General features: G+C 36.5%; 1 protein-coding gene across 3 annotated transcripts in view; it reads left to right on the forward strand.

The window, feature by feature from the left end:
* Window positions 1-2,301: 2,301 nt before the first annotated feature.
* LOC149564648 (ARM repeat superfamily protein) overlaps window positions 2,302-26,732 on the forward strand; it is a 311,869-nt gene continuing 287,438 nt past the window's right edge. The window contains exons 1-5 of one of the 3 annotated variants that reach the window (XM_089818208.1): window positions 2,302-2,504; window positions 2,889-3,160; window positions 3,306-3,378; window positions 4,196-4,318; window positions 21,769-21,938. In XM_089818208.1, coding sequence (XP_089674334.1) covers window positions 3,113-3,160; window positions 3,306-3,378; window positions 4,196-4,318; window positions 21,769-21,938 — 414 coding nt within the window. In that variant the 5' untranslated portion in view covers window positions 2,302-2,504; window positions 2,889-3,112. Of the gene's footprint in view, window positions 2,505-2,888; window positions 3,161-3,305; window positions 3,379-4,195; window positions 4,319-21,768; window positions 21,939-26,732 lie in introns of those variants that run through there. The other 2 variants (XM_089818211.1, XM_089818209.1) reach the window with 2 other exon arrangements.

Below are 26,732 nucleotides of genomic sequence, written 5' to 3' on the forward strand. Positions count from 1 at the left end.
TTAGGACTATAAGTTTTGAAATCAAAATTTTCTTACCACTTTATAAATTAAAAGAAAAAACCTTAAAAAATTATTGGTTTCCCATACAAAATCTTATTTCTAATTGAATTGATGCTACATTTAATGAAGAAGAAAAACCTAATAGAGAAGATATACTTAACTAGTTTTTAAAGATACTTCACCACAAATTCATAATCTCTTTGCTTTTCTGCATAGGACCACACTATTTCACGAATAAACCAAGGGAGTTGCACCGAGATTGCAATGCATCGAATTGATATCATTGGATGACCACCTTCAAATCCCCTTTGTGGACATTCGTTAGTTGATTATTGACAATAGCAAGATTACCGAGATTTGTATTTATTCTCTATCAGATCAGATGAATGTTATTACCCTTCACTCTTGAAGAGGGGATTTGAGGGTAGGGCAACCTTTGATCAAGACCAATATTGGTAGATTTGGAGAAACATAAATTTGCTTAGGATTTTGCAAATGATTCTTTTCCTAATTCAATTTTGTGACAGAGTTATTGAGGTCGCAATGAAAACACGATGTAGGGAGAAAAGCAGTGAGGTATCCCTAAACCCTAACCTTTTCTAGTTAGAATTTATTGTTTGAGATTTGAGTATAGACTTATTCTTTAAGAAAATAAATTTATCATGTTGGGTGTGACATTTTGGGGTTTTGGAGTCAGGATGTTATATCCTTGTAGATTACTAGTTTTGGAGAAACCTATCCCTACTTATAGCACCCCAATTTGCTCCAAAAGCTAAAGTAGGACTTTGGGTTGTAATCAAAATTGCTAATGATTGATGAAAGTTCATCGCTCCCTGAGATTTCATAGTCCTTTCAACTCTCTTCCAAGGGGATCTACCATTCCTAGTCTCTAGTCAGGTAGGGGGTGCCCTACCATCCCATGGAACTATGTTGAAAATTCACATTTTGAAAACAAAGAAAATCATTATAATTTAGGTTTTTGGTTGGATGTAATAATCAAGTTTAATTATGTTTTCTATTCAAAGTATTAATAAATAATAGATAATATATAATAATTTACCTATGGTTTTTTTTAAATATCATAAATAAAATATTGTAATTATTAATAAAAAAATTAACATGCACTATTTATCTAAACTTTTAAAAATTAGTATTTAACTTTATCATTGCTGAATGTTGTTTAATGCAATTTTTTATAAAGAGAATGATGTAGATTTTGGCTTAGCCTATGAAAAGGAGGATTGATTTTGGGAGTTAATATTTGAAAATTTATAAATGTTCAACTTCATGGTAAAATCAAATAAATTAATGAATATTTCCTTTTCAAGCAAATTTCTAATCCTCTCTTTAACTACTTACCTTCATATCCCACCTAGTGCATGTCTAATGAGGTTTTTGAGTGAACTAATGGAGGATTTTAATAATGTTAGTAAGGTCGAAGCGACCTATAGGACCTCTATAATAACACACACCTCAAAATAGGGTTAATGAATTAGTTTTGAAAATAAGCAAGAAGGGCCCTACACACATTGCATGAGTAATAGTAATGCAATTGAATAACATAAAGGAAATGAGATGCTGAGTTGAATAAAAGAATTATAACTAAAGGAAAGGTCATTTTATAGTCTACAATACCAACCATATATTTTCAGGTTTTAACAATATGAGTCTACTTCATACTTCTTGTTGAAGGCACTTAATTGTGCTACAAAAAAGGCATACATACCCTATCCATAGTGGTATTTGAACCAATTCTCTACCATTGGGATGTATAAAGGGTTATCCCCATCCATGCACTTGGACTCTTAAGAAAATTATTAGAAGCACACACCACCTCTATTTGTCTCAACTCTCAAAGTTTTGGAAATGTTTGTTTGGTACATTTTCTTTTATCTTGGCTCAATAAATGTTTTGGGAAGAATGATTCATTTTTTTTGAACTTTTTTGAACCATGAGAGGACTTCAATGATCAAGGCCTCCACACACATTTACAAACTCTTCCTTGTATATTAGGTGTAGATCATGTGATTCTTTTTCCTTTGAGTAAAACTAATTTCTTGTATACTTGATTAAACTCATTTCAATATAGTAGGTTGTAGTAAAATTTGCCTTCTTAAATTCTTATTGTGTTAATTAGCAAAGTTTACATATATTATTGAAAGACATTCATTTTTCAAAACGATTATGTTTTGAAAACATTTTTATAAATGTTTTTTTTTTTGATCTTACATAAAAATACCCACCATAAATAGCCCAGCACCAACAAAAACGACTTCAACAAATTAATTTTTTTAATGTTTTGCAAAAGTTGAACAAATATTTTACTGAGCTCAACACCAATCTTATAGCTCTAAAACCCCGATTGTTTTTATAGCTCTAAAACCCCGAGCCTAATTCGTTCTGATTTTTCAAAATTCTGTATTGTCGGGGCTCTCTGCACACTCTGATCATTCTCTTTCATAAATATAGTTAGCAACACGGCACAACTTGACCACATTCTTCAGGCAAGTCACTTCCAATGGTTTCAGTGATTTTTTATTTTGGGAATATAGACGCGGCCGGATCACTTTTTGTTGTGTTCTATTTCATTCTAAAACAATTCCGTTGTTATCTGTTAAATGAAGGCATCGAGTCCTTGATATTGCTGCTCATATATGGTATCATTGTAATGTGTAGTGTTATGTCTAATTTGTTTCTTCACGTAGAGACATGTTATAATGAGAAAACTCCTATAGTTGGAAGTGCTAGGATAAACATATATGAAAAATTGAAATTACATTATGGCATTTATAAGTTTTGGAGAAAAGAAAAGACAGACCAGATGGCAGGAAGATTAGATATTGGAATTGCATCTGATTAATAATATTTTCTGTGCTTGTTGCCGGCAGAGTTTAGCCCTGCTTGATTTAGTGGTGGAAGCTGAATAATCCTTACTAGGAACGACATTGCCCTTACATCTTGGATAGATGATTTTTGCCGAAATTTGTTATACCCATTTTTCAAATGGGAGCTCAGTAAAGTAAATAGCGCTATACAAGCATTTTTGTTTCTCTCTCTTTATTGGGGCTGGATCCTAAAGAGGCCTTCATATTCAGAGCGGAGCGAAGAAGAGATGGTGCGATCTAACAAGAAAGCAAAACATACTGGTGTTGATTTCAAGGTAATTATTGATAAAGTCTATTTTCGGTAGAAATTGATTGCATCCTGGCTGAAGTGTATCTATCTTATTTATATAGTATAATAATCTCTTAGCACAATAATCGGTCGCAAAATTTTAAATTCAACGGTTTGCTTTGTTCTTCCAGAAAGTAAAACATAAAGTTGGAAGACGTTTGCCCCCTCCAACAAATGCTACTAAAGTTGAAGTTAAAACAAAAGGTACTTAATCGTCATCCTTCAAGTATAGAGATGCTTACTATTATATTCTGTAAGATTTACAGGGTGAGCTAGCACTAGGCAAAATCCACGAGTTTTAATTTTATGTTTGAATCATAGATCTGATGTCATTGATTGTTTTAAGCAAATTCCTATTCCTTTCGTAAAATTGATGTAAAACTAGTTAGACACCTAGAAAAAAACAGCTGTTTAGAAGGGTTCCATACTGCACTCAATCAATCGATAACTATTTTCCCCATGTATCTTTTGGATGTGGGTATGTTTTGGGAAATTCTAATCCTCACGGATACTTAGGGGTTAAAAGTTTGCAACCTGCACTTGACGGATTCTGCAACTGCTATGTTGCCTGTAACTATTTTTCAAATAACTCATTCACAGTTCATGAATTTTAACTTGCTTCTGTTGTTTTTCAATTGACAGACCATCCTATTTCAGGCAATGAAAAACTCTATAACATGTAGTTAAGACTTTTTTGATAGATGCACAAAGATCAAAAGTCAAATTTGGGGGCTCACTATATGAACTTGGATCAGAATTTGGGGGCTTATTGAGTGAACTTGGATCAAAATTTTGGGGCTTGCTATCTGAACTTGGATCACTTAATATAATTTATTCAATTTAGAATCTCCCAAATTCCAATTTTAGTATTGCAGCATTCCCAGTTTGTAGTGTTATGGAATATTGAATAATACCATGAATGGTTTATATACAAAAGAGATAGTTGACGTATTCCCATTACCTTAACTTTTTATGTGCAAGGCAATGAATTTTTTTCTAACATTTTTATTAATTTGGACAGCTATTGTTCTGCCGGAGCAGAGCTTGGCAGTTGAGAAAAAAGGTTTGGCTGTCAATAGGAAGCAGCAGACGTTAAAAGAACTTCTTATGCAGACCACTCATCATAATGCAAATGTCAGGAAAGGTACCACTCTGATCATGTTATCACTGTTCTGTGGTAGTTCTCTTGTGCTTCCATAGTAGTTTACAATTTAGTAAATTTGTAGCGTTTGCCAGAATATTTTGCTGTACTTATTTGTTTGCTAATAGATGAAGCATTGAGAATTTTGAAGTGTTCACTGCAGAGAAGCAGAAATCTTTGAAAACTTGCAATTTATAGATTGTCTTCCACTTGGGATTTTCCCTTAAAAGATTGAAATTTATCATTTCATGTACAAAATTGATCAAACACAATTTTTTGACCCAAAAATCATAATGTACTCGCAATAAAACTGGCATTACTTTGTTTGCAAAATGTTAAATTTCAGCTTGGATTGCAATCTTTGAGTCAAAACGATCTGATTGCATAAAGAAAAGATTCTGATTTTTTCTGTTATATTTTGTTAATTTTGCCTAACAATAACCCTAATGTTAACCTGATTTTTTTCTGATTTAATCTTTGTAAATTGGAATTTTCTTCTTTTCAATTTACCGAGTTATTCATGAGAAATATTTTTGTTCAGTTCTTGAGAAATATTTTTGTTCAGCTCTTTCATGGTCAGCTTTCAACATGTCAACATGTTCTTTCTTGAAGATTAATGAGAAAATAAAAGCGAAAAATCTGAATATCATGCATATGAGAGGGAATATCAAAAGCCATTGGACTGAATAGCATTCACATGGTGACCAATGGCAATGGCATATTGCTTTAGGAAGTTCCAATTAAATACTGACAGACAAGCTTCCATGTTTCTTCTTGTGCCTGATACGATTCACTGGCATCGGTGTGCATTGAAATGCGCAAGGAAAGACTTAGCAGTGGTGCCCCTCCAATAATACTGATATGATTGCTGCGACCTCCATAATATCTTTGAATACAATTAAACAGTAGATATATATGTATCTTGAACAGTTTGAATAACCAGCCTGAATCCTGAATCAATAAACATATGGATGTTGGAATCGTTTGCTGCGGATGTCTTTTACTAACTCCATTTTAGCCCCATTAAGAAATTTGTTTGATTTCTTCAAGACCATCTAGGCTGGTTCTCTCATTGTTGAAGATGGCTAACTTCCTGGATCTGATCTCCAGAATGATTTTGATAAAGTTCCCAAAATAAAGAGAGTAGAACTTCGAATGCATATTGTAGACAAACTCCCAGATCATTATTTTAATGATAAATTTCAATTTCAACAGTTTTCTCGTGCAGCAGTTATAACTTATTTGTGACTTTTATTTATCATATTTTAGTTGTTTTTTATCATTTAATATTAGTTTTATAATTTTATTTTTAAACACAATAATAATCTTTTAGTTCAATCTTATTATATAAAGTGGATTTTAGGGGGGACATTACAGCCAAGGATAAAAAACAACTAGTTCAGTTGCTTGACCATGGATTTTTTTTTCAATTTATCTTTTGAAGCTTTAAGTTTGTGAGGATTAGAAACATTAAATAATTATTTTCTTGATGTCAAGTGAATAGTGTGAAAACTCTATTGCAGTTACTGACTATTTATCTCCTATCTCATAGATAGTTTTACTGCTGAAAATTAATTCACAACATACATTGAAAAATAACACAACTGCAAAAAAATACGAAAAAGATATGCAACACAACGAACACAATATTTTTGGACTTGTCCCTAGAAAAACCCCTAAGGGAAAATCAGTACTACGGACGAGGAATTATTTTAAACTTTGATAAATTAACAGAGACATAGACTGCTTGTCTCTTCCTAGCAGAGCAATGGCAAAATTCTTCTCTCAATTTGTCCTGCTGAGATTCCACCCTGCTACTATTTCCAATGCTATCATTGTGTCCTTGCTATTACTGCGAATCTATTTGCTTACATTGCAAATACTTCTAAATTGTGTGTTCTCCAAATGCCTAATGACTCCCTTTTATACTACTCTCGTTGAGAAACCAATGACCGAGATTTAATAACAATCAAAGACTGAGATAATAACACCTTAACAAGCCCTAACCAAATTGGTTAGTAGATGTTTCTAAGGAAATCACTTAATAAAATAAATAATTGCACCATTCCCAACAACAAAACAATTATTTACTAAATCTTAGCAAATGGACAAACGTCATAAAAGCTACCAAAGCTATCACTCCTTCTTCTCGAGGAAACTATTCTGCATAACACCCAACTTATCTCTAAAGAAGATGAATTTTGCCTTCCCCAATGCCGTAGTCAAAATGTTTGTAACCTGTTGTTCTGTAGGTATATATTGTAGCTGAAGAATCCCCCACTGCACATAATTCTTGATGTCGTTATGCTTAGACCTATTATGAAACAAAAGATTCTCATATAATTTAATACAACTTTGATTATTGTAGGGCATCAATATAATATCAGCCCTTTGACCAAACAAGGCTACTAGAAACTTCCAAAGCCATATCGCTTCACACATTGCCATGCTAGCTGCTATGTATTATGATTCTGTAGAACTTAGAGCCACAAATTTCTGCTCTCTACTGAACCAAGAGACAACACCTGATCCCAAATTGAAGCGGAACCCTGAAGTGCTTCTCTTGTCTACTATATTTCCTGCCCAATTTGTACCTACATAGGCAACCAACATGTTTCCTTCATCTCGATTATATCTAATCCCATACTTAATTGTACCATGCAAGTAATGCAACAGATGCTTTGCTATTATCCAATGCATTCTCTTTGGCTCAACCATGAAATGATTGAGAGAGTTTATTGCAAAATGTATATGTGGCTTAGTGTTGACCAAATACATGAGAGAACTAATCAACTGCCTGTATAAGGTCGGAACTATATCCTTCTCCCTAGATGCGTCTACCTTCTTCTAATTCGTGATCATTGGAGTAGACAGGGCTTTGCAATCCTCCATCTTGAACCTCTTCAAGAATTCAATGCAATATTTCCCTTGTCCAAGGAAAATCTCTCCATTTGTCTGCCACACCTTCATGCCTTGAAAGTAGTGCATAACTGCCAAATCCTTCATCTCAAACTCTACTGCAAGGTCTGCCTTGCAGTTCTCTATGAGCCCTAGTGAACCTGTTAGAAACAAGTCATCCACATATAGAATAAGAACGAGATTCTTATTACGAGGTAATTGGTAAATACTTGCTTGTTAATAACAGAGACCGAAAGGTCAATTTATACAAAAGAATGAGACGATGTTTCCTTAGGAAACGATCGTAAAGAATAGAAACATTCTATTCCAGAGAAAGCAAAAAACGAAAGCAAACTAAAGCTAAAGATATTTACAAGATAACCATTAACTAATAATAGACGTCTTATCTATTATTGTAATACCCTCCCTTAATGGTTAATCTATCTAACACACCAAGCTGTCCTCTGAATTTGACAAACTTATCAGGACCAAGAGGCTTGGTGAGAATGTCTGCAGTTTGATCTGTGGTAGGAACATACTGCAGATCTATAGTCCCGTCTTCAACCAGCTGTCGTATGTAATGACAATGAACATCCACATGCTTGGTTCGTTCATGGAAGATTGGATTCCGTGCTAACTTGATAACGCCTTCGTTATCAACAAACAGAGTAGTCGGTCCTGCTGGTGACATCTGCATATCCCCAAGCATCCGACGAAGCCAGACAGCTTCACATCCTGCCTTAACAGTCCCTCTGTATTCAGCCTCTGTAGAAGAGAGAGAAACTGCCTGCTGCTTCTTGCTGGTCCATGTGACTGCACTGGATCTCAAACTGAACACATATCCAGATGTTGACTTTTTATCATCAACAGAGCCTGCCCAATCTGAATCTGTGAACCCACTGAGTTTAGGATTAGAACTCCGAGAATACAGAAGTCCATAATCAGAAGTGCCCTTCACATAATGAAGCACACGCTTTGCTGCCATCCAATGATCAGCCTTAGGAGCTGTCATAAAGCGTGAAATATAGTTGACTGCGAAGCTGATATCAGGCCTAGTAGCAGATAGGTAGATGAGGCTGCCTACTAGTTGCCTATACGTAGTATCATCAACGGAAGGAGAATCAGACTTGGCTGATAACTTGAGACCTTTCTCCATAGGTGAAGATGCAGGTTTGCAATCTTGCATTTGGAATTTGTCTAACAAGGCCCTGGCATATTTGGATTGAGAGATGAATATACCAGAAGACTGTTGCCAAACTTCAACACCTAAGCAATAATGCATGAGCCCAAGGTCAGTCATATCAAAGGACTGACATAAGTGTTGTTTGATTCCCTGAATCAAAGATGCCGAACTGCCAGTGATGATCAAATCATCCACATAGATAACCAGAAGGATGATGTCACTGTCAGTAGTCTTGATGTACAGATTTGAGTCTGAAGAACTCCTCTTGTAGCCTTGATCACTAAGGTACGTATCAATCTTGATGTACCATGCCCGAGGGGCCTGCTTCAAACCATAGAGAGCTTTTACCAATCTGAGAACCTGATGGTCTTTACCAGCAACCTTGAAACCAGGAGGCTGTGTCATGTAGACCTCTTCATGGAGATCACCATTCAGGAAAGCACTCTTTACGTCCATCTGATGGACCTTCCAGCCAAACTGTGCTGCCATGGCTAGGACTAATCTGATGGTGCTCATCTTTGCAGTAGGAGCAAAGGTCTCCTCATAATCAATGCCCTGATGCTGAGGAAAGCCCTTTGCCACTAAATGAGCTTTGTACTTATCCAAAGTACCATCTGATTTGTATTTGATTTTGTAGACCCATTGCAGCTAATGGGTTTCTTCCCTGGGGGAAGATCAGAAAGGACCCAAGTGTTGTTCTTCAACAGGCTCTGGTGTTCAGATTGCATGGCCTGTTCCCACTCTAGAATTCCTTTAGCCTCGGAATATGTTTGAGGTTCAAACACACTGTGAATGTTGGCCATAAGAGCAAAGTTAACAGAATCTGTAGTTTTGCTCTTTTTTCGAGCAGTTCTCCCATCAATGAGCTCATCATCATGAAGATCAGGAAGTGTCTTAGCCCACCACTTAGGCCGGAGAGGAGAATGACCAACAGTAGTACTAGGAGATGCTTGATCAGCAGGATCCTCATCAGAAGAATCTGGATCAAACTTAGGTGAAGCATCTTCAAAACGAGGTGTCTTGCAGGAGAAGCCGGAGGTGTCTGTATAGGTATCACTGGCAGGACTGGAGCTGTAGGAGCTACTGGACCCCTCCCATCAGGTGGACCTAATGGAAGCCGAACTCCCAAATCATGAACCTGCATAGGCTGGTCTGCTGGATGAGGAACATGAGAAACAGGCATGAATGGTCCTCACTGCTCATCAAAGACTACATCGCGGCTGTATATGAGACGAGATGTCTCAACATCAATAAGGCGGTAGGCTTTGTGAAGACTGCTATATCCAACAAGCATCAGTTTTTGACTCTTGGCATCCAACTTGGTGCGTGAAGCATCAGGGATCCAAACAAAAGCAAGAGAGCCAAAAACCTTTAGGTGACTGATTCTGGGCTTGCGACCTGACCAGGCCTCTTCCGGAGTTTTACCTTTGACCGCCACTGTGGGTGACCGGTTCAACAGATAAACTGCAGTGTTAACTGCTTCTGCCCAAAAACGCTTCGGAACATGTCTGTGTTCGAGCATGGAACGAGCCATCTCGGTGATTGTCCTGTTCCGACGTTCAATTACACTGTTCTGTTGTGGCGTGTGGTGAATTGGCGTTGGATGCCATGTGTATCCAAGAAGCTGGAGAAAACATTAGAACAAAATTCCCCCCCATTGTTTGATCTAAGAGTAATAATAGATTTCCCAGACTCTTTTTCAACTAAGGGTTTAAACTTCTGAAATACAGTAAATGCATCGAATTTCTTTTTAAAGAAATATACCCACATTTTTCTACTGAAATCATCTACAAACAACAGAAAATACCAGTACCCAAGAACAGAAGGAGTGGCCATAGGGCCGCAGATATCAGCATGAACAAGCTGAAGGACTTGAGAAGCTCGCCAAGAATCGCCACTGGGGAAAGGTGTGCGATGTTGCTTCCCAGCCTGACATGCGTCACAAACTCCAAGGTGTTGGGTTTGAATCTCTGGCAAACCAAGAACAAGCTCATCCCGAGCAAGTTGTGAGAGATAATGCACATTTAAGTGCCCATATCGCTAATGCCAAAGTGTGCTGATGGAAGATCGCCGAGCAGCCATAGCTAAGTCCTGAGAATCACCAGAATCAGTAAGTCTGAAAAGACCATGATCCTCAAGACCAACTGCAACAGTAGACTTAGTCGCCCGATCAGTGATGGTGCACTGATGTGAATTGAAGGTGACTGCCAAGTGTGGAGAATGTCGCAGCAATTGACTGACCGAGAGTAGATTTAGTTCCATCCCTGGAACGTAGTACACATCAAGGAATATGAGCTTCCTCCCAACAGACTGAATTTGAATGTTGCCTTTACCAACAACCGTGTACTCTTCTCCACCACCAAAGATAACAGAATCTGAATAAGGCTGGTAGTCAGTAAACCAGTCCCTGTGGTGAGTGAAATGTCGAGAGGCACCTGAATCAATGTACTAGGCAGATGACTGCACATGATCTGCGGGTCTTTTAGCCATGAAGGCGTAAAAGGCAGATTCCGCCTGCTCAGTGTGCTCTGCACTGTTCGCTTTGGGTTGCGAACTTGATTGCTTAGACTGGGCAGCTAAGCATTTCCGACATCCAACCTTCATGTGACCATACTTGTGGCAATAGTTGCATTGAATGTTCTTCTTTTTGGTACCATCGGATGCTGGAGCAGAAGACTTCTGCTGAGATGGTTGCTGAAACTTGCCCTTATCCTTCTGAAAGGATTTCGCAGCAAAGGCTTGCTCAGTGGAGGTGGAACTGGAGCTGCTACCGAACTGTTGTTTCCACCGATCTTGCTAAAGGAGCAGGGTGCAGAGATCAGTGAACTTTAGATCAACACCAGTAGATGTGATGTTGAGAGTCTCGATAAAATGCTCATAGGAATTTGGTAAACTCCGAAGAGTGATTACCACAATATCCTCTTCCTCCATCTTGCGACCGATGGCAAGTAACTGATCACGGATTTCCTGAATCCGATTCAGGTGTGCCTGGAGTGAGGTGCGCTCATCCATGACAATAGAAAACAGAGTGTTTTTCAGAAAGAAGGCTCTGCTCTTGTCGGAAGTCTCATGAAGATCTTTGAGATGTGTCCAGATTTCGGCCGCTGTCTTGCCGGATGGAATCTGAGAAAGCTGGTCATCAGCTACAGATAGTTTGAGAAGCATTACTGCCTCTCGATTGTTCAAATCCCATGTATCTTGATCAGGACTCGGAGAAGTCGGACGCTGCTTAACACCCAGAACAAGTTGATCGGTGTTTTGATATTCGAAGATTGCGATGATGCGCTGCTTCCAGGTTCCATAATTGCGACCATTGAATTTGGAATTATGTTCGAGCAGAATATTTTTCAGAGATGCCATGGCACGTTTTTCAATGAAAAACTGTGAAAATTTGTGAAGGCACATTCTTCAAGGCAAAAATACGGAAGACCTAGAAGAATCAGAGAATGACCCAGAAGAGAGCTCGAAAAACCCAAAAGGAATCTGCTGTCGTTTTTTGAATCTGCTGACTTGAAAATAGAGGCACAAAAATCGAGGCACCCAGAAAAAACGGACGACAACCCAGTTGAGCTCTCGAAAAACCCACCAAGAATCTGCAAACAAAATATTTTTTCGACCCCAAAAATTAAGGTTTCGAAAAAAAAGGCCCTAGCTGAAAAAAGCTTGAAAAAACTTCAGATTTCTTGATAAAAAATGGTCGAATCTGCTTCCCAGAGCACGATGACAGACTGAGATGGCTAAGAGCATGAAGATTTGATACAAAAACATGCAGATTTTCACCCCAAAAACGCGCAGGCTGAAGACGCGAAAATGGAGTGTAAAAAAAAAACGCGATTTGCAGAGGATGTTAGGCAAAAGAAATCGCGATTTTCAGATACCAGCTGAGAATGGTACAAAACGACCACGATTTTCATGCAATTTGTAGACCCGAGTTCAGAATTTCTCTAGACAGAAAAACCTAGGCGGGGTTTTGGAGAAAATAGCTGAAATAATTTTGGAAAAATTTAAACAAATAATTTCAAGAAGAAATTATAAATTTTAACAAAAAAATTTAAGCATTTAGCTCTGATACCATATTACGAGGTAATTGGTAAATACTTGCTTGTTAATAACAGAGACCGAAAGGTCAATTTATACAAAAGAATGAGACGATGTTTCCTTAGGAAACGATTGTAAAGAATAGAAACATTCTATTCCAGAGAAAGCAAAAAACGAAAGCAAACTAAAGCTAAAGATATTTACAAGATAACCATTAACTAATAATAGACGTCTTATCTATTATTGTAATAATTCTTACCCCCAACTACCAAGTAGTAGAGGTTAGCATCTGCCTCACTCTTCACGAAGCCTATTCCTTGCAATTAACTATCAATGTGTTCATACCATCCCTTGGAGCCTGTTTGAGACCATAAAAGGCTCTCTTCAATTTGTAGACGTGGGTCTCTTTGCTATGTGCTACAAAGCCTTTAGTTTATTCTATGTATACTTCCTGTTTTAACTCACCATTAAGGAATGCTGTGTTGAGATCCATTTGACAAATTTGCCTCCCATTTGTGTTGCAAATGAGATCACGACTTGTAACCTGGCTAGTGGAGCAAATGTCCCCTCATAGTCCATTCCTCCTTTTGAGAGAACCCCTTTGCCACAAACCATGCCTTGTATTTCTGGATGTATGCCGTTCTTGATCTTTTAGATCCAATGTGATCTGACCACGATTGTGTTGGCAAGTTGACTAATATAGATATATGGATGTTGTCATTTATGGCATCACTATTATAAGTTTAGGTCGCATGTAGTAAGGAAATAGTTTTGGATAAGGTTGATGAAGAAATTGTCTAAATATCACAACTATTAGTAGAGCAATAGTTTTGGTTAGTGAGCTTCACTAGAGGCAGACATATGGCCATAATTTTGGAATATGGTATAATGGAGTTTGTATATGATATCTATGTTCATTAATGTTAGTATGTTAGTTGGAATGAGTTTTGGATGAAAAGCATAAGGGCAGTTTGATATTGTAGATTTAGAGTATAAGGCAAAGAACAAATAATTGGGCTAAGATCTTGAATTGTCTTGACAATTCAAGAACTTGGCAATGTAGGGATGACATCCTAGATGTTTACCCTCACTTATGAACAGATTGCAATAAAATGATTTGACATGTGTTACATGTTTTGTTATTGAGGCTGACTGGACAAAGCAAATGAAAAGGGTATATAAGAAGACCTTTTGGTTATGTGAAGACACATATGAATATACTATGCTATGTTAATGTTATGCAAACTTTATGTATGTTGGTATATGTATCTATTGATGGTCAGATGGTATATGGGCATGATCTGATGCAAGGGGCATACAAGGACGAATCAGATATTGGAGATATCAATATAGTCAGTTTTGGTTCAGTCTATATCTCTTATATAGATTAGAATTCATTCTATGAGCAATGAGCTCCTTTTGTAATACAACTCCTAATAGGGTTGATACCTTTAACAAGGTCTTTTCATCTAACAAGGACTAATATACTGAATGTATGTAACAGACTCCTAATAGGGTGAACACTCTTCATAGGGTATTTTTGATTAGTGCACCATTTTGTGGCTACCATCCCCATCCAGGGTTTCCCTTGGCCAGGGTTTCCCTTGTTAACAACATATGACATTATGAGTTTCTTTGTGTTATGCACTTTAGTTTCAGTTTGTTTATTAATGCAAGTGTATGGTTAATTGCTCAAACCCAAAGTTGGGTAAGAAGTGTTGGAATACTGATTCATCCTCCCCCCAGTATTCCCTATTTCTAACAATTGATATGAATCATTGATGAATGTATCAAAGATATAAGAGGTTGTATACAACAAGGTAAGAAAATCTATGTTACTTGTACAAGGTCAGTGAAATATGTTGAGGATGTAACTAAGTGCATAAAGGAAGATGAAGAAAAGCTAGAAAGGCTAGCTAGCGAATTTGAGAAGAAATAATTAAGTTCTATAGAAATGGACAAGGCAGTGAGCAAGACATTGGATGCTATCAGTGTGTTGTAGAGAGAAAGAGATAGAATGTTGGTCTAGGCACAACCTCCCACACCATTTTGCATTAGTGAGGTATATTCCTTAACCATTGCGTCTCTTCACACTTGATGCTCTGTGGCCTGCTGATAGCCACATAGTCATTAAACTTGGCTAGTTGTCTTCACTGTCTAGTACTCTCCCACACTTGCTAGTTGTCTTCGTTGTCTAGTGTCATTACACTTGATGCTGTGTGGCCTTATTGAGAGATAAAATGAGAGCAATTAAAATCATAGGACTGTATGAAGAGATAAGAGGAGAAACATAAAAAACAATATATCAATGAGACTAAAACTATGAAACCACCAGTACCACCAGCAACAACAGTAGCAACAAAGACAGCCACAGGATAACAGTACTATGGAAACATTTGATACACCAGATGTACAAAATGACAACATGGTCATAGGGGGAGCTACAATCACAATTGACACCAATGAGGACCCCTTTGCAAATACATCAGACAACCCATTTGAAAATCAACATGACTTTAATGTTGACAATTTGGTAGTTGACAACATTGTAAATTATTGCAGCACATAAGAAGAAGACAATGAAAAGAGTCATCAGGACTCTACCTTTGTGCAGAGTCAGGAATCACCTAAAGTGATGTCTTTGGCACCTAGTGTGTGAGCATAGACTTTGATTACCAAGCTAATTGGGTGAATATAGTAAAGGAGGCCACATCAAGTATCATTTCACTGAAACATATAGAGAGAGAAACAGAAAAGAAAGGACAGGAACAAGAAAGGCAAGATTAGATGGATACACAACCATCACTGACACCAGTTGAGCAGAGGCCTACAGTTGAAGAGGGGCAGATCACTGTCTTGCAGACCCCTACAAAGGCAACTGAAACTACATCAACAGTTACTTCAAAATCACCTTTCGAAGCACTAGTTTCTGGTTTGCCACAAGATGTATCAGGTATGTTTGAAGGCAGCATGGATATTTAGAAATATCTTCCGCAATCGACATTTTCTATAAGCAAAATTATAGAAGAATTTGGGAAGATGAGCAAGAATGCATAAAAGCTAGTTGTACAGACTATTGACAAGCTACAAAGCACCTTATCCTTCGAAGTACAAGAAGATGAGAAAAATGTTAAGAAGAAAGCTGAGAAGATCTTGGTTGAATTTGATAGTCATTATTCCACCTTGGAAGAGGCAATGAAGATAAAAGTTCAAATAGAACATGATGCAAGGTTATTTGCTACAGTTTGCAACAACATCAGAGGTGATATGGCAGTCTTAGATACTTGAATTAAAGAAATGAGAAGATGCATTGAAGAAGGAAAGACCTTCTATATTAATTGTGTTTTTGCACACAAAAACACACTAGTCGTCAAGGCAATAAAGGACAAGGAAAATGAGATTGATAGGATGGTTGATGAGTTCAAGAAAAAAGAGATGAAGTTTATTGAGTTAGTCAGAAATTTGCTAAGGCAAATGATGAACTCAAATTATTGGAGCATGATAAGAAAAGATACTGAAAAGGTCACATTACTTCAAGATCATCTTACGCCAAAAGTGGATGTAATTCAGAAGCAGTTGGATACACTTTTACAACTGAAGACATCTTATCAAAAGTTTTCTTGTACAAATTTGAATGTAGCATAGCTAGCAGCTTATGGATTATGTGGAATAATCAGCATAACAGATGCAATGAAGACTTCATGGGATGTAGACTTCCAGAACTTGAAGTCAAACTTTTCTGATTGTATGCAGCTTTTGAGAAGTCAGTCAACATGAATAAGATGAGTGGAACGAAAATTTTAACATGTACATAAATTTTGACTCACCTTTGCCATTGATGTCAAAGGGGGAGTGTTGGACAGAATTTTTTAAAGCATACCTTATTTCATAATAGTATATAGAGGGAGTTATAAGTACACTCAAAGGGGGAGTATAGTATATAAGATGGTATGACTTTTGAAGATGATCCACAATTTTGAAATTTTCACAAGTTCACAAATTTTGAAGATTTTGACACTTTGCCAATTTTTCCCATATGTTGCCATCAATGCGGGGGGAGAATGTTGGCAATTTGACTAAGGAGAATTTTTAGGGTTGTCATTTATGGAGTATACTAGTACAAGCGATCAAACAAAAGACATTCTCACCAAGCCTCTCTCTAGAGTGAAAGTTGAACACTTTAGGAAGAAACTTAGTATGGTTGAAATGTAAGCCATTATTGAGATTGAGTCCCAAGTTGTTTATTTGTACTAATATATATATATATATATATATATATATATATATATATATATATATATATATATATATATATATATATATATATATATATATATAAGATGTTTAATGTGTAAACTCTTTTGTCATGTGTGTGACTCCATGACTTTATGGGCCCCCTGTATACATTATTGAAAGTTGACAGTGTTTTTGATAATGAACACTTGTATTTGACTTTGTAAGGTAATGATTTTCAGATATAAGATGGTAATGACTTTATAGTATATAAAGATGGTATGACTTTTGAAGATGATCCACAATTTTGAAATTTTCACAAGTTCACAAATTTTGAAGATTTTGACACTTTGCCAATTTTTCCCATATGTTGCCATCAATGGGGGGGGAGAATGTTGGCAATTTGACTAAGGAGAATTTTTAGGGTTGTCATTTATGGAGTATACTAGTACAAGCGATCAAACAAAAGACATTCTCACCAAGCCTCTCTCTAGAGTGAAAGTTGAACACTTTAGGAAGAAACTTAGTATGGTTGAAATGTAAGCCATTATTGAGATTGAGTCTCAAGTTGTTTATTTGTACTAATATATATATATATATATATATATTTAATGTGTAAACTCTTTTGTCATGTGTGTGACTCCATGACTTTATGGGCCCCCTGTATACATTATTGAAAGTTGACAGTGTTTTTGATAATGAACACTTGTATTTGACTTTGTAAGGTAATGATTTTATAACGATTAGTTTCACAATCATGATAGATATTAGGTGACTTGATATTTGTGGACATGTCATGATAGTTAGTATCTCTTCAACATTTTGATAGATGTCATGAGACTTGATATCACTTGAAGATCATTATGATTCTTATGAGATAATTTTGGTGGATATACCATGATTTATTATGGTAGACATCATGAGATTTGATGTCAGTGCATGTCCTATAATTTGGGTATTTTATGAAGAATGTCATATGACTTGATATTCTTGAGCATATTATATCTATTGATATCACGAGTGAGGTGATATCTTTTCCCTCAATAGATGAGCCTATTGTTGTGATCTATACTTGGTCAAGATTTTATCTTGCCTAGCTAAGAGGGAGTGTTGAACAAATGGTAGATTCGGTCAGATATAGAATGCTGATCGATTTCATGTTGTATATACATGTATGTGTATATATATATATATATATGTATGTGTGTGTATACACACACACATATGTATCAGTATACATTGATATATATACACATACATATTTTAATTGTTTATAGCATATCATTATTTATGGAAATCAATTATCATTCATATAACTGATTGAAACTCCATTTGTTCCAAGTAAGTTATCGATCTGAATTTAGAGATTATTACTTGCAGATTATTGTTATTTCATGTTCCACATACAATCCTGATCAAGCATTATTATCGGTGACCATATTCAGATCGGATACTTATTTGTTTGTGCAAGATCACTTCAGATCATACTTGCCCAAAGGAAGATGTTGAAATCAATAAATGTTCTTCCTCTTGGAGATCGAATACATCTAGATCAGATTCATAGTTGTGAATTCATATTCAGTCTTTTTCAATATTGATTTAGCATCACCTTCGTAGTTTTCAAGATCAAGATTATTAACATTCTGATTACAACCTGCAGATAAAATACAGTGATCAGTGAGAATCATGTTCTGAAAATTTGAAACAACATATATAGTTCAATTCTGAAATAAATATAATCATCTTTAACAGTTTAAATGATTGAATCATATGATTTTATGATACTATGCGACATTTTAATTTTAACTTATGCTTCTAGGCTTCATATATATATATATATATAAGTTTTTATAATTTTTACATGTCTTTGTATGAATGAACCCAAACAAACCCAAACCCCTTTCCAAAATTTTACCGTACGGGTGAACTGGTTATTCAAACTTGAACTCTGAATCGAACTTGAACTGTTAACTAAGATAATTAGGAGATATTTTTCCACAGCAAGTCAAGTTGTGATATTGCTTTCAAGATTCAACTGTGTAGTTTTTGAGTCAAACGTATTGACCCATGTTTCACAAGTAGTTGTCTTGGAAAGTCATCTCCCCATTACCTGCTCTCCTCGTCCTGGAAACTTGGGGTAACAATGCTTAACAATTAATCCATTATCCTTACACAAAGCTCTATCATTTAGCTATGCAAATACAGAGTATAAAATTCTACAGGTATCTTACAAATACTTCTGATATACATTCAGTGATCGCATATGATCAGATACAGAAGAGTTTTGTATATTGTATCAAGCACATTACAGAGTTATTAAAAATGTATATTAGACTTAAGCCATTGTAAAGACCATTCAACCGGTGTTTGAGCCGACGATAAAAGAAGACGGATGACATAGGAATACAGATCCTATACAGCCCGATAATGCTATCATAAATCTGGGTGGTGACAGTTCATGAAAGAGGTTACTTCACCTTCAGTAGAACATATAGCATCTGATAAATAACAATGAACAGATTTGAAGGAGCCTCTGCAGAGATGAGAAGCAGCTGAATAACCAAAAGAAGTGATCGAACCATATGAATATTACAGGTATCAATGATTTCTCAGACAGCTACCAAAACCATTAACAATCTCTTCATTGATACCTTTGACACTAACTTGAATATGATCATTATTCTTTGTTGAACTTGTGGCACCCACTATCGTCTTGCAAAAGTTCAGTCTAATAAACCATGATGAGATGGTCTTACAATGTAATGATCTGGTCTTAATCTGATAAAAAAGAATTAAATCTTGACTTGAGGTATTTTGTCAAACAGTTGGCATGTATGCCTGGGTCTTAATGTTTGATACTGCTGTAAGAAATCTGGCTCTAGGGAATACATTAATATGACTAATAGACTTTGCAAACAATGTAAAAACTCAGGAAATGACAGTGCTGATTTATATTCTTTGTTGAACTTGTGGCACCCACTATCGTCTTGCAAAAGTTCAGTCTAATAAACCATGATGAGATGGCCTTACAATGTAATGATCTGGTCTTAATCTGATAAAAAAGAATTAAATCTTGACTTGAGGTATTTTGTCAAACAGTTGGCATGTATGCCTGGGTCTTAATGTTTGATACTGCTGTAAGAAATCTGGCTTTAGGGAATACAGTAATATGACTAATAGACTTTGTGAACAATGTAAAAACTCAGGAAATGACAGTGCTGATTTATATTGTTCACTGCTACAGCAAGTCTGATACAATGATGTATATATTCTGAATCATTTAGGAGTAATAACTAAGCGCATTTCAATGTACTATCTATGTTCACACCCCTACTCAAGTTTGTAAACACAAATAATGATAAATGGAACCTGGTTTAGGCGTAGATAGCTAGAAGTCTGTGCTGTGATCCACGGCATGCCTCCAATGGCTATGGTTCTGGAACTGTCAACTCCCAAATACTCCAACACTCATTGTGGTTTACTGGTATCAGCTTTAGCGGAATGTCTATAACGCATATCCTCTCTGTAAGTGCAGATGCAGATGCCGTAACCAATATTCTGGCCGCTAACACTGCCGTCCCTTATGCTCCTTGCGGATTATGATGTGTAAATGCTGACTGTAACACGCATTACTGGAGGTGACCCGACTTCCATGTAAGCTGGGTATGCAGGTTTTCTCAGCCACATTTTAACTCTCCTACCTCGGCTATGGTTATCTGCTAACCTTGAATGCCGTCCAAGAATGACAGTCTACTGATGCATTGCACTCACTTGTTTACTATAGCCGATTGCCTTCTGCTAAACTTCTTCCTGCCATTAAGCTGCAATCGCTCCTAAACCTCCAACATACCAATTACTGACCTGAACGTGTTAGTTACCTGTAAGTGTCTTCAATCACTGTATTTCTGTCACTGAACTTCCACTTCTCATAAACCTTCAATTTATCAACTTGGAAGCTCGCTTCTGAAGTTCAATGTGAGATGCTATGTTTGCGTCTAGTCTCACTGTTCTTTCGTAAGGGGTTTCGTCCTTAGGAGAAATACAGTCACATTTAAGCAACCTTTTAGGATTTGTAAAATAACATATATTCGTCCTGTCAATCCCAATGTAGCTCCACACTTTTATAACCTTGATATGAGGGAAGACACAAACAACTAGGCAATGTGGGATTAAAAGCCAATTTCGTCTTTTAATCACTTAAGTTACTTTATAACTTTATAACACGAAAATATTTAAATAAATCACTTAAGTCACTTGAACTTTAATATCCTTTGAAATACTTGTCTGATTGCCATGCTGTCTGAAATAGGAATCTCTCCTCATAATTCCCCATGTGACCAAATTTATTTCCTAAAAATAGAAAGCGTCCATCTCTATTACCCCTGACTTACTATACATAGTAAGTATGGCAAATGGAGTCCAAATGACATCAAACGAAGGCCAAATCCATAAATCGCTGATTGTTGGAGATGAATCAATCCTTAGAAGACCCTATAACCATCCTCATTAGCCTACGAGGATCCAATATTAGGCTAATCCTTGAAATTCTGATGCTGACAACCAATGGGGACATTGCATACAAACTGACCTGGGAGACCTCAAATGACTTGGACTAACTCGCAACTGATGACAAAATAGTTTGAGATGATTTTCATAGTAGTACAACAGTTGGAATACAGATTTTGTTATAACTTATTCCCATTTCCTTGCCACAGGATGATACACAGAATCCTTCTTACAACCATGATAATTTTCTCTGTCACCTGAATGATCACTTTTACCTTGCATAAATATCTAGCTTTAAATTCTGATTTCTCTCTTTGTTTATTCCTTAAGCAAAGAGAATGGTAGTTGTGTTACTATAAAAATGTAGGATGCTGCTTTGACTAATGTGACATATGGGAGTTCTATTAATATGCACCCTAATCATATTTACAAACGGCAATCTGCTTTTGTCTTGATTCAAACATCTATTGAGTATATTTATAAAACATTTTTATTATTCAACGTTCTAACCTAAGCATGGGTATATTGTTAGGCATTGATAATTTCTTACCCATGAAACAGTAACTTATGCAACTTGCCATATATTTCATTGCAGATGCTCTGTATGGTATAAAAGATTTGTTTATGCGACATCCAAAAGAAATAAAATTGCATAAACTTGCTATAATTGAGAAATTAAGTCCTCGTATCAGCGATGCTGACAAGGGTGTGAGAGATTCATTATTTCTACTCTTTAAGTTGGCTGTATTTCCAGGTCTTGAAGAGGTATGTTTGATCCTATTATCAGTTATGTAAATTAATATATCAATGTGCTAGTTTGAAAAAACACACTCAATAAAGAAAAAATATGTTTTTAAATTTTTTGTATTTACTTTGTTAGGGAAAAATGGAGCCAATTCCTCTTAACTTTCAGAGGACAATTAGAAGCTTGCACCTATGTATATTGATTTTTCTTTAAAAAAGAGATTGAACTAACAGTTTTTAATCACAAGAAGAAGAAATCATTTTTTTGTGAAAAGAACACACTGTTGTACTAGACTATGAAGGACTCGAGATGTAAATTTAAATCGATAATTTTACATAGTAGGAGGTTTCTTTGGTGCATCTTCATTTGATTCTGAATTTCTAGTTAAATGATTACCCAATCGAACTATCCTAGCTTGTCAAAGAAGCTTAAATATTTAGAATTCTGATTTTAGGAGAACAACGATGATACTTTTGATACATGTGATTCTATGAATGTATTTGAATTCTATTTTGACCATGAAATTATTTTTAAATGTGAGCATTGTGGAATATGAAGTAATTATGTGTCCATATTGCTTGTAATTTAATGGAAGTCTTTTTGAATAATTTAGAAACTTGCATTTTAAAGATATGAGTATTTTTCAGGATTGGCATTTCTCACCATATCCATATCAAAAAAATGGCTGTATCCTTAATTGTATCCATTAACTTTGCTTAAGTTTCTACACTTCCAATAATTTAAAAAAATTAGAAATTAAAGAATGAAAATACTTTAAAATGTTTTTTTGATACATTTGTAGTTGTTTAAAGTTAAAGAAATGTACGTAATACTAAAACTAAATACATTTGATAGTATGATACTTAAACATTGATCAATGCCAAATGCCGATTGATAATTGTAGAAGTTGAGAAAACCAACTTCATAGATCGCTAAGAACACCTGCATGCAAATAACTTATACTGAAGAGAAATCGGAAAACGAAAAAGCAGAGCTTGGAAAATCTCAACAGTTTGAGAGGAAAATTGTATTCCAAGTTATGAAAACAAAAAGTACAAAAGTTCAATCTTAAAGGTGAACAAAACCCTAAAGGGAAAGAAAAACTAGGTTTGCACATTATAATTAATATAAAATATTAATTATATGCACCTAAGAGTAAGCTTAAGTAACCATAGTAATAAACTACTTAATTAATTAAATCAAAGTGATTTAATTAATAAGTGTAAACAAAAAATTACTCTAACACCCCCCCTTAAGCGAAGCTCAGGAGATAAGCTAACCTAGCACAACTATGAAAATAGGAAAAGGGTCTTGGCAACAAGGCTTGATCAGGTACCCAATAAAAGGAAATCTCTGTAAACTGAAGACAAAGGAGAAAACCCGGTGGGAAAAACTCCTCTTCAAAAAGAGATAAAAAAACAACAGTAAGAAATGGCTCAAGAGACTCTCTCAAAACCATAAGTACAACCAACCCCCCCATGAGAGAGGAAAGAGACACCAAAGCCACCCTAGAATGACAGAGCCCTTGTAAAAAAGATCGAACCAATGAAACTCGAATGTGGAAGAAACAAGGGCACAGAACATGGAAACCCCTGAATGACTGGAAGGCCTAAATGATGCTCAAATGAGAAAACATGAGGATCAGAAAAAGGAATCCCCAATACAGGTGTGCTGACACTGTCATGAAGGAGGAGATGAATGTCCTTTGTAGAATCCTCAACAAGTGCACTTGGAGGCCCAATGAAAGGAACTGGAGGTTCAGGCAGAGTTGAAGAAGAATCATGTTGAAGAGAAAAGACCTCGATTGGATTTGGTGTGGTAGTCAAAACAAGAATTTCGGGAACAATACAAAGGTTCAAGTGTCCTGACTACACCACATGATGCTCTCGTGAAAGAGGAGAGCTGTGCTCCGACAATGGAGATGGTGGACCAAAGTGTGAGAAGGTGTAGAGATGGGTGGTATGATCAACTGTCCCTATAGCAATAAGGTTTCCTGTTGCATTATCTCGAATGAAGACTAAATCTGCAATGAACTCAACTGTCTTCCTTGATCCACTGCGTGTAATCTGAGAAATCGAGAGAAGGTTTGCAGATAGAGATGAAACATAGAATACATCATTGAATATGCCATCCTGAATGCCAACTGAACCTTTCCCGCAAACTATTAGGGCAATGTTATTCCCCATGAGAATATGAGGAATGGGAGAAGCCTCAATAGAGGAGAAGACCCCTTGAGAAGATGCCATATGGTGAGAAGCACCTGAATCTAGTATCCAAGGGACCTGGGAAAGGGATGCAATGGAAGCCCGTAAGGCATGACCCTGTCCAAAATCTGGTGTAGATGACGAAGAGATGTAAGAAAACTGAAAGGTAGACCCCTGTGAGGTAGAAGAGGATGGAGAGGAAATAGTGCTCTTCTGAAGAAGAGCTTGCAAATCTGCAATTTGTTTCTCATAGCCATCAATCTCTTGTGGAAACAATGTGACTCATCATGAGGTCCCTTCTGACAATAGGAACAGGTAGGAGTCTCAGTCTTCTTGTTCTCCTTAGAAGAAGACGATGAACCAATAGAGTGCTGAAAAGAGGAATCTGATGTCTGCTTCGGCTTCTGCTTCTGTGTATCCTGAGGTGACTTGGCAAGCAATGCTTGTGATTGTGAACCTGTAAGTGAATCCATCTGAGTGAGCTTGGACTACTCACGAGTTAACCTGTCACAGAATGTCTCAAAAGAGGGCATAACATGTCGTGCACCTAGAGCATCCATAGTGGAGTAGAAGGTAGAAGTGAAAATCTGATAAGGACCTTGAAGCTTGGAGAGTATCAAAAAGATACCCTCATCATCTGACTTTGTCTTTCCAGCAACCTGTAACATAGATCGAAGAGACTTGAATTTCATCAAGAAGTCCTCAATGCTGGTGAATGATTCAAAAACCAAGGAGTTAAACTCTACATCTATCTGTAGAGTTTACTGAACATCTATACTGAACTGATTCGTTGTGCCAAACAAGGTGGAAAACTTGTCCCACATAGTCCTGGGTGTAGTCAAACCATCCAAGTGAAACAGTAACCCATCTGAAATATTCATTGCAATAAGACCCATTGCCTCATCCATCTTATTGCATTGCATAAGAAGCTCATAAGGCCTCTGTAAAACTGGCTGAGCTGCATCAAGACATGACCATAACCCCTTTGCCATAAGCAATCTAGTCATCTGTCCTTTCCAAGTATGGTAGTTGTGAGGTGTAAGGCAGGCGATAAGAGTCTGCCATTGAGAGGAAAAGACGGAAGTAGAAGGGTCTTATTCTGAATTAAATTACAGAAAAGAAAATGCCGCCCCCGCTCCCCCCCACCCTCCACAACAGATAATGATATCCCTCAATTGCCAAAGAAAACAACTATAGAAAGCATAAAAATTGAGAAAAGAACTTGGATTTCAGATGCAGAGAAGGAAACAAAAGCCTCTACTTCAATGCCAAAATTGGGAGCTCAAACGAACTCAGAATGAAACGAAACAAACACCATTGTCTCCATCTCTGAGTCAGCTTTCCGATGCTTCTTTCGGATTGGAAAAAGACCTTCGTATGCTCAAGTTATGGCCAAAAAATCTAAGTTGCCGATTCGGGTTCGGGGACGGGTTTGGGTTCGGGGTTCGGTTCGTGGGTTCGGGCAATTTTTTTTTCCCCATTTGGGTTCGTGGGTGGGTTCGTTAGTGTATATATATATATATGCAAAAAAAATATAAACTCATATAGTTGTAAAAGTAAAACTAAGTCATTCCATAGTATGAATATATCAATGTTACTTGATTATTGATCAATGCCAAATGTCAAAGATAAACATTAAATACTCACTCATTAATCTATGCTAATGTTGTAAATAAAATCATACATTGAATTACTAAAATGCAAAATGGAATTTCAAAACATAGACTACTTCATTAGATTGATAGATAATAAATTATGACTTAATAAAGTTTGAAACTATGAAACATAGTGATAAATCATAAATGACTCAATGAGTCAATGACAAATGTTTAAACATAGTTTATTAAAGATGCAAATGCCCTTCAAGGGTCAAATGGGTCATCAAAATATGAGGGATCAATGGCTTCATCCTCATCTATATCATTGACATTTTCCACATCATTGGAACCCAAACCGGTTCCACTAGCCCCAGATGCAGCCACATCCTCCTCCTCGTCCTCCTCAACATCTAGCAAGGCAATTCTAGATATATCTTGGACAGTCATATCCAAGTTAGAAGTCTCAGGTAGTACATCCCACAACTTCTCTGGTCCCTTCTTATATCTTGGATCCTTGCGTGATAAGAGGCGCCAGTTGTTGTGAATAAATACCAAGTCCTCTGCTTTCTTTGAACCCAACTGGTTACGCTTCACTGAGTGGATAAAGGAGTATGTACTCCAATTCCGCTCAGCAGCAGAAGAGCTTGCAACCTAGAGAGACAACCAACAAATTTTAAAAAATTAGCTAAGTAATTTTACAATACAATAGGAATTTAAGAGTGCTAATTCGACAAGCTAAGTGGCCATAAGAAAAGGAAAAAAAACTTAAATACATACTTGTGACAAGATCTTAATGGCAAGAGGTTGGAGGTACATGTAACTTTCCCCATGTAAGTACCACCATCCAATGGCATCCAATCTACTTTGGTCATTGATTGCATCAGGCTCTGCATTTTTGCTTGAGACAAAATCAAGAAACTCTCTCTTAACATTTGATGCCACATCAGGATCACTAAAGAGCCTGTTAAGTGCCCTCTTATACCCAGTAGCAACTTCAGGATTTCTATATGGT

This window comes from Cupressus sempervirens, chromosome 3 (assembly GCF_028749045.1).
Source record: "Cupressus sempervirens isolate cs-2001-9-10 chromosome 3, ASM2874904v1, whole genome shotgun sequence".
Lineage (NCBI taxonomy): Eukaryota > Viridiplantae > Streptophyta > Pinopsida > Cupressales > Cupressaceae > Cupressus > Cupressus sempervirens.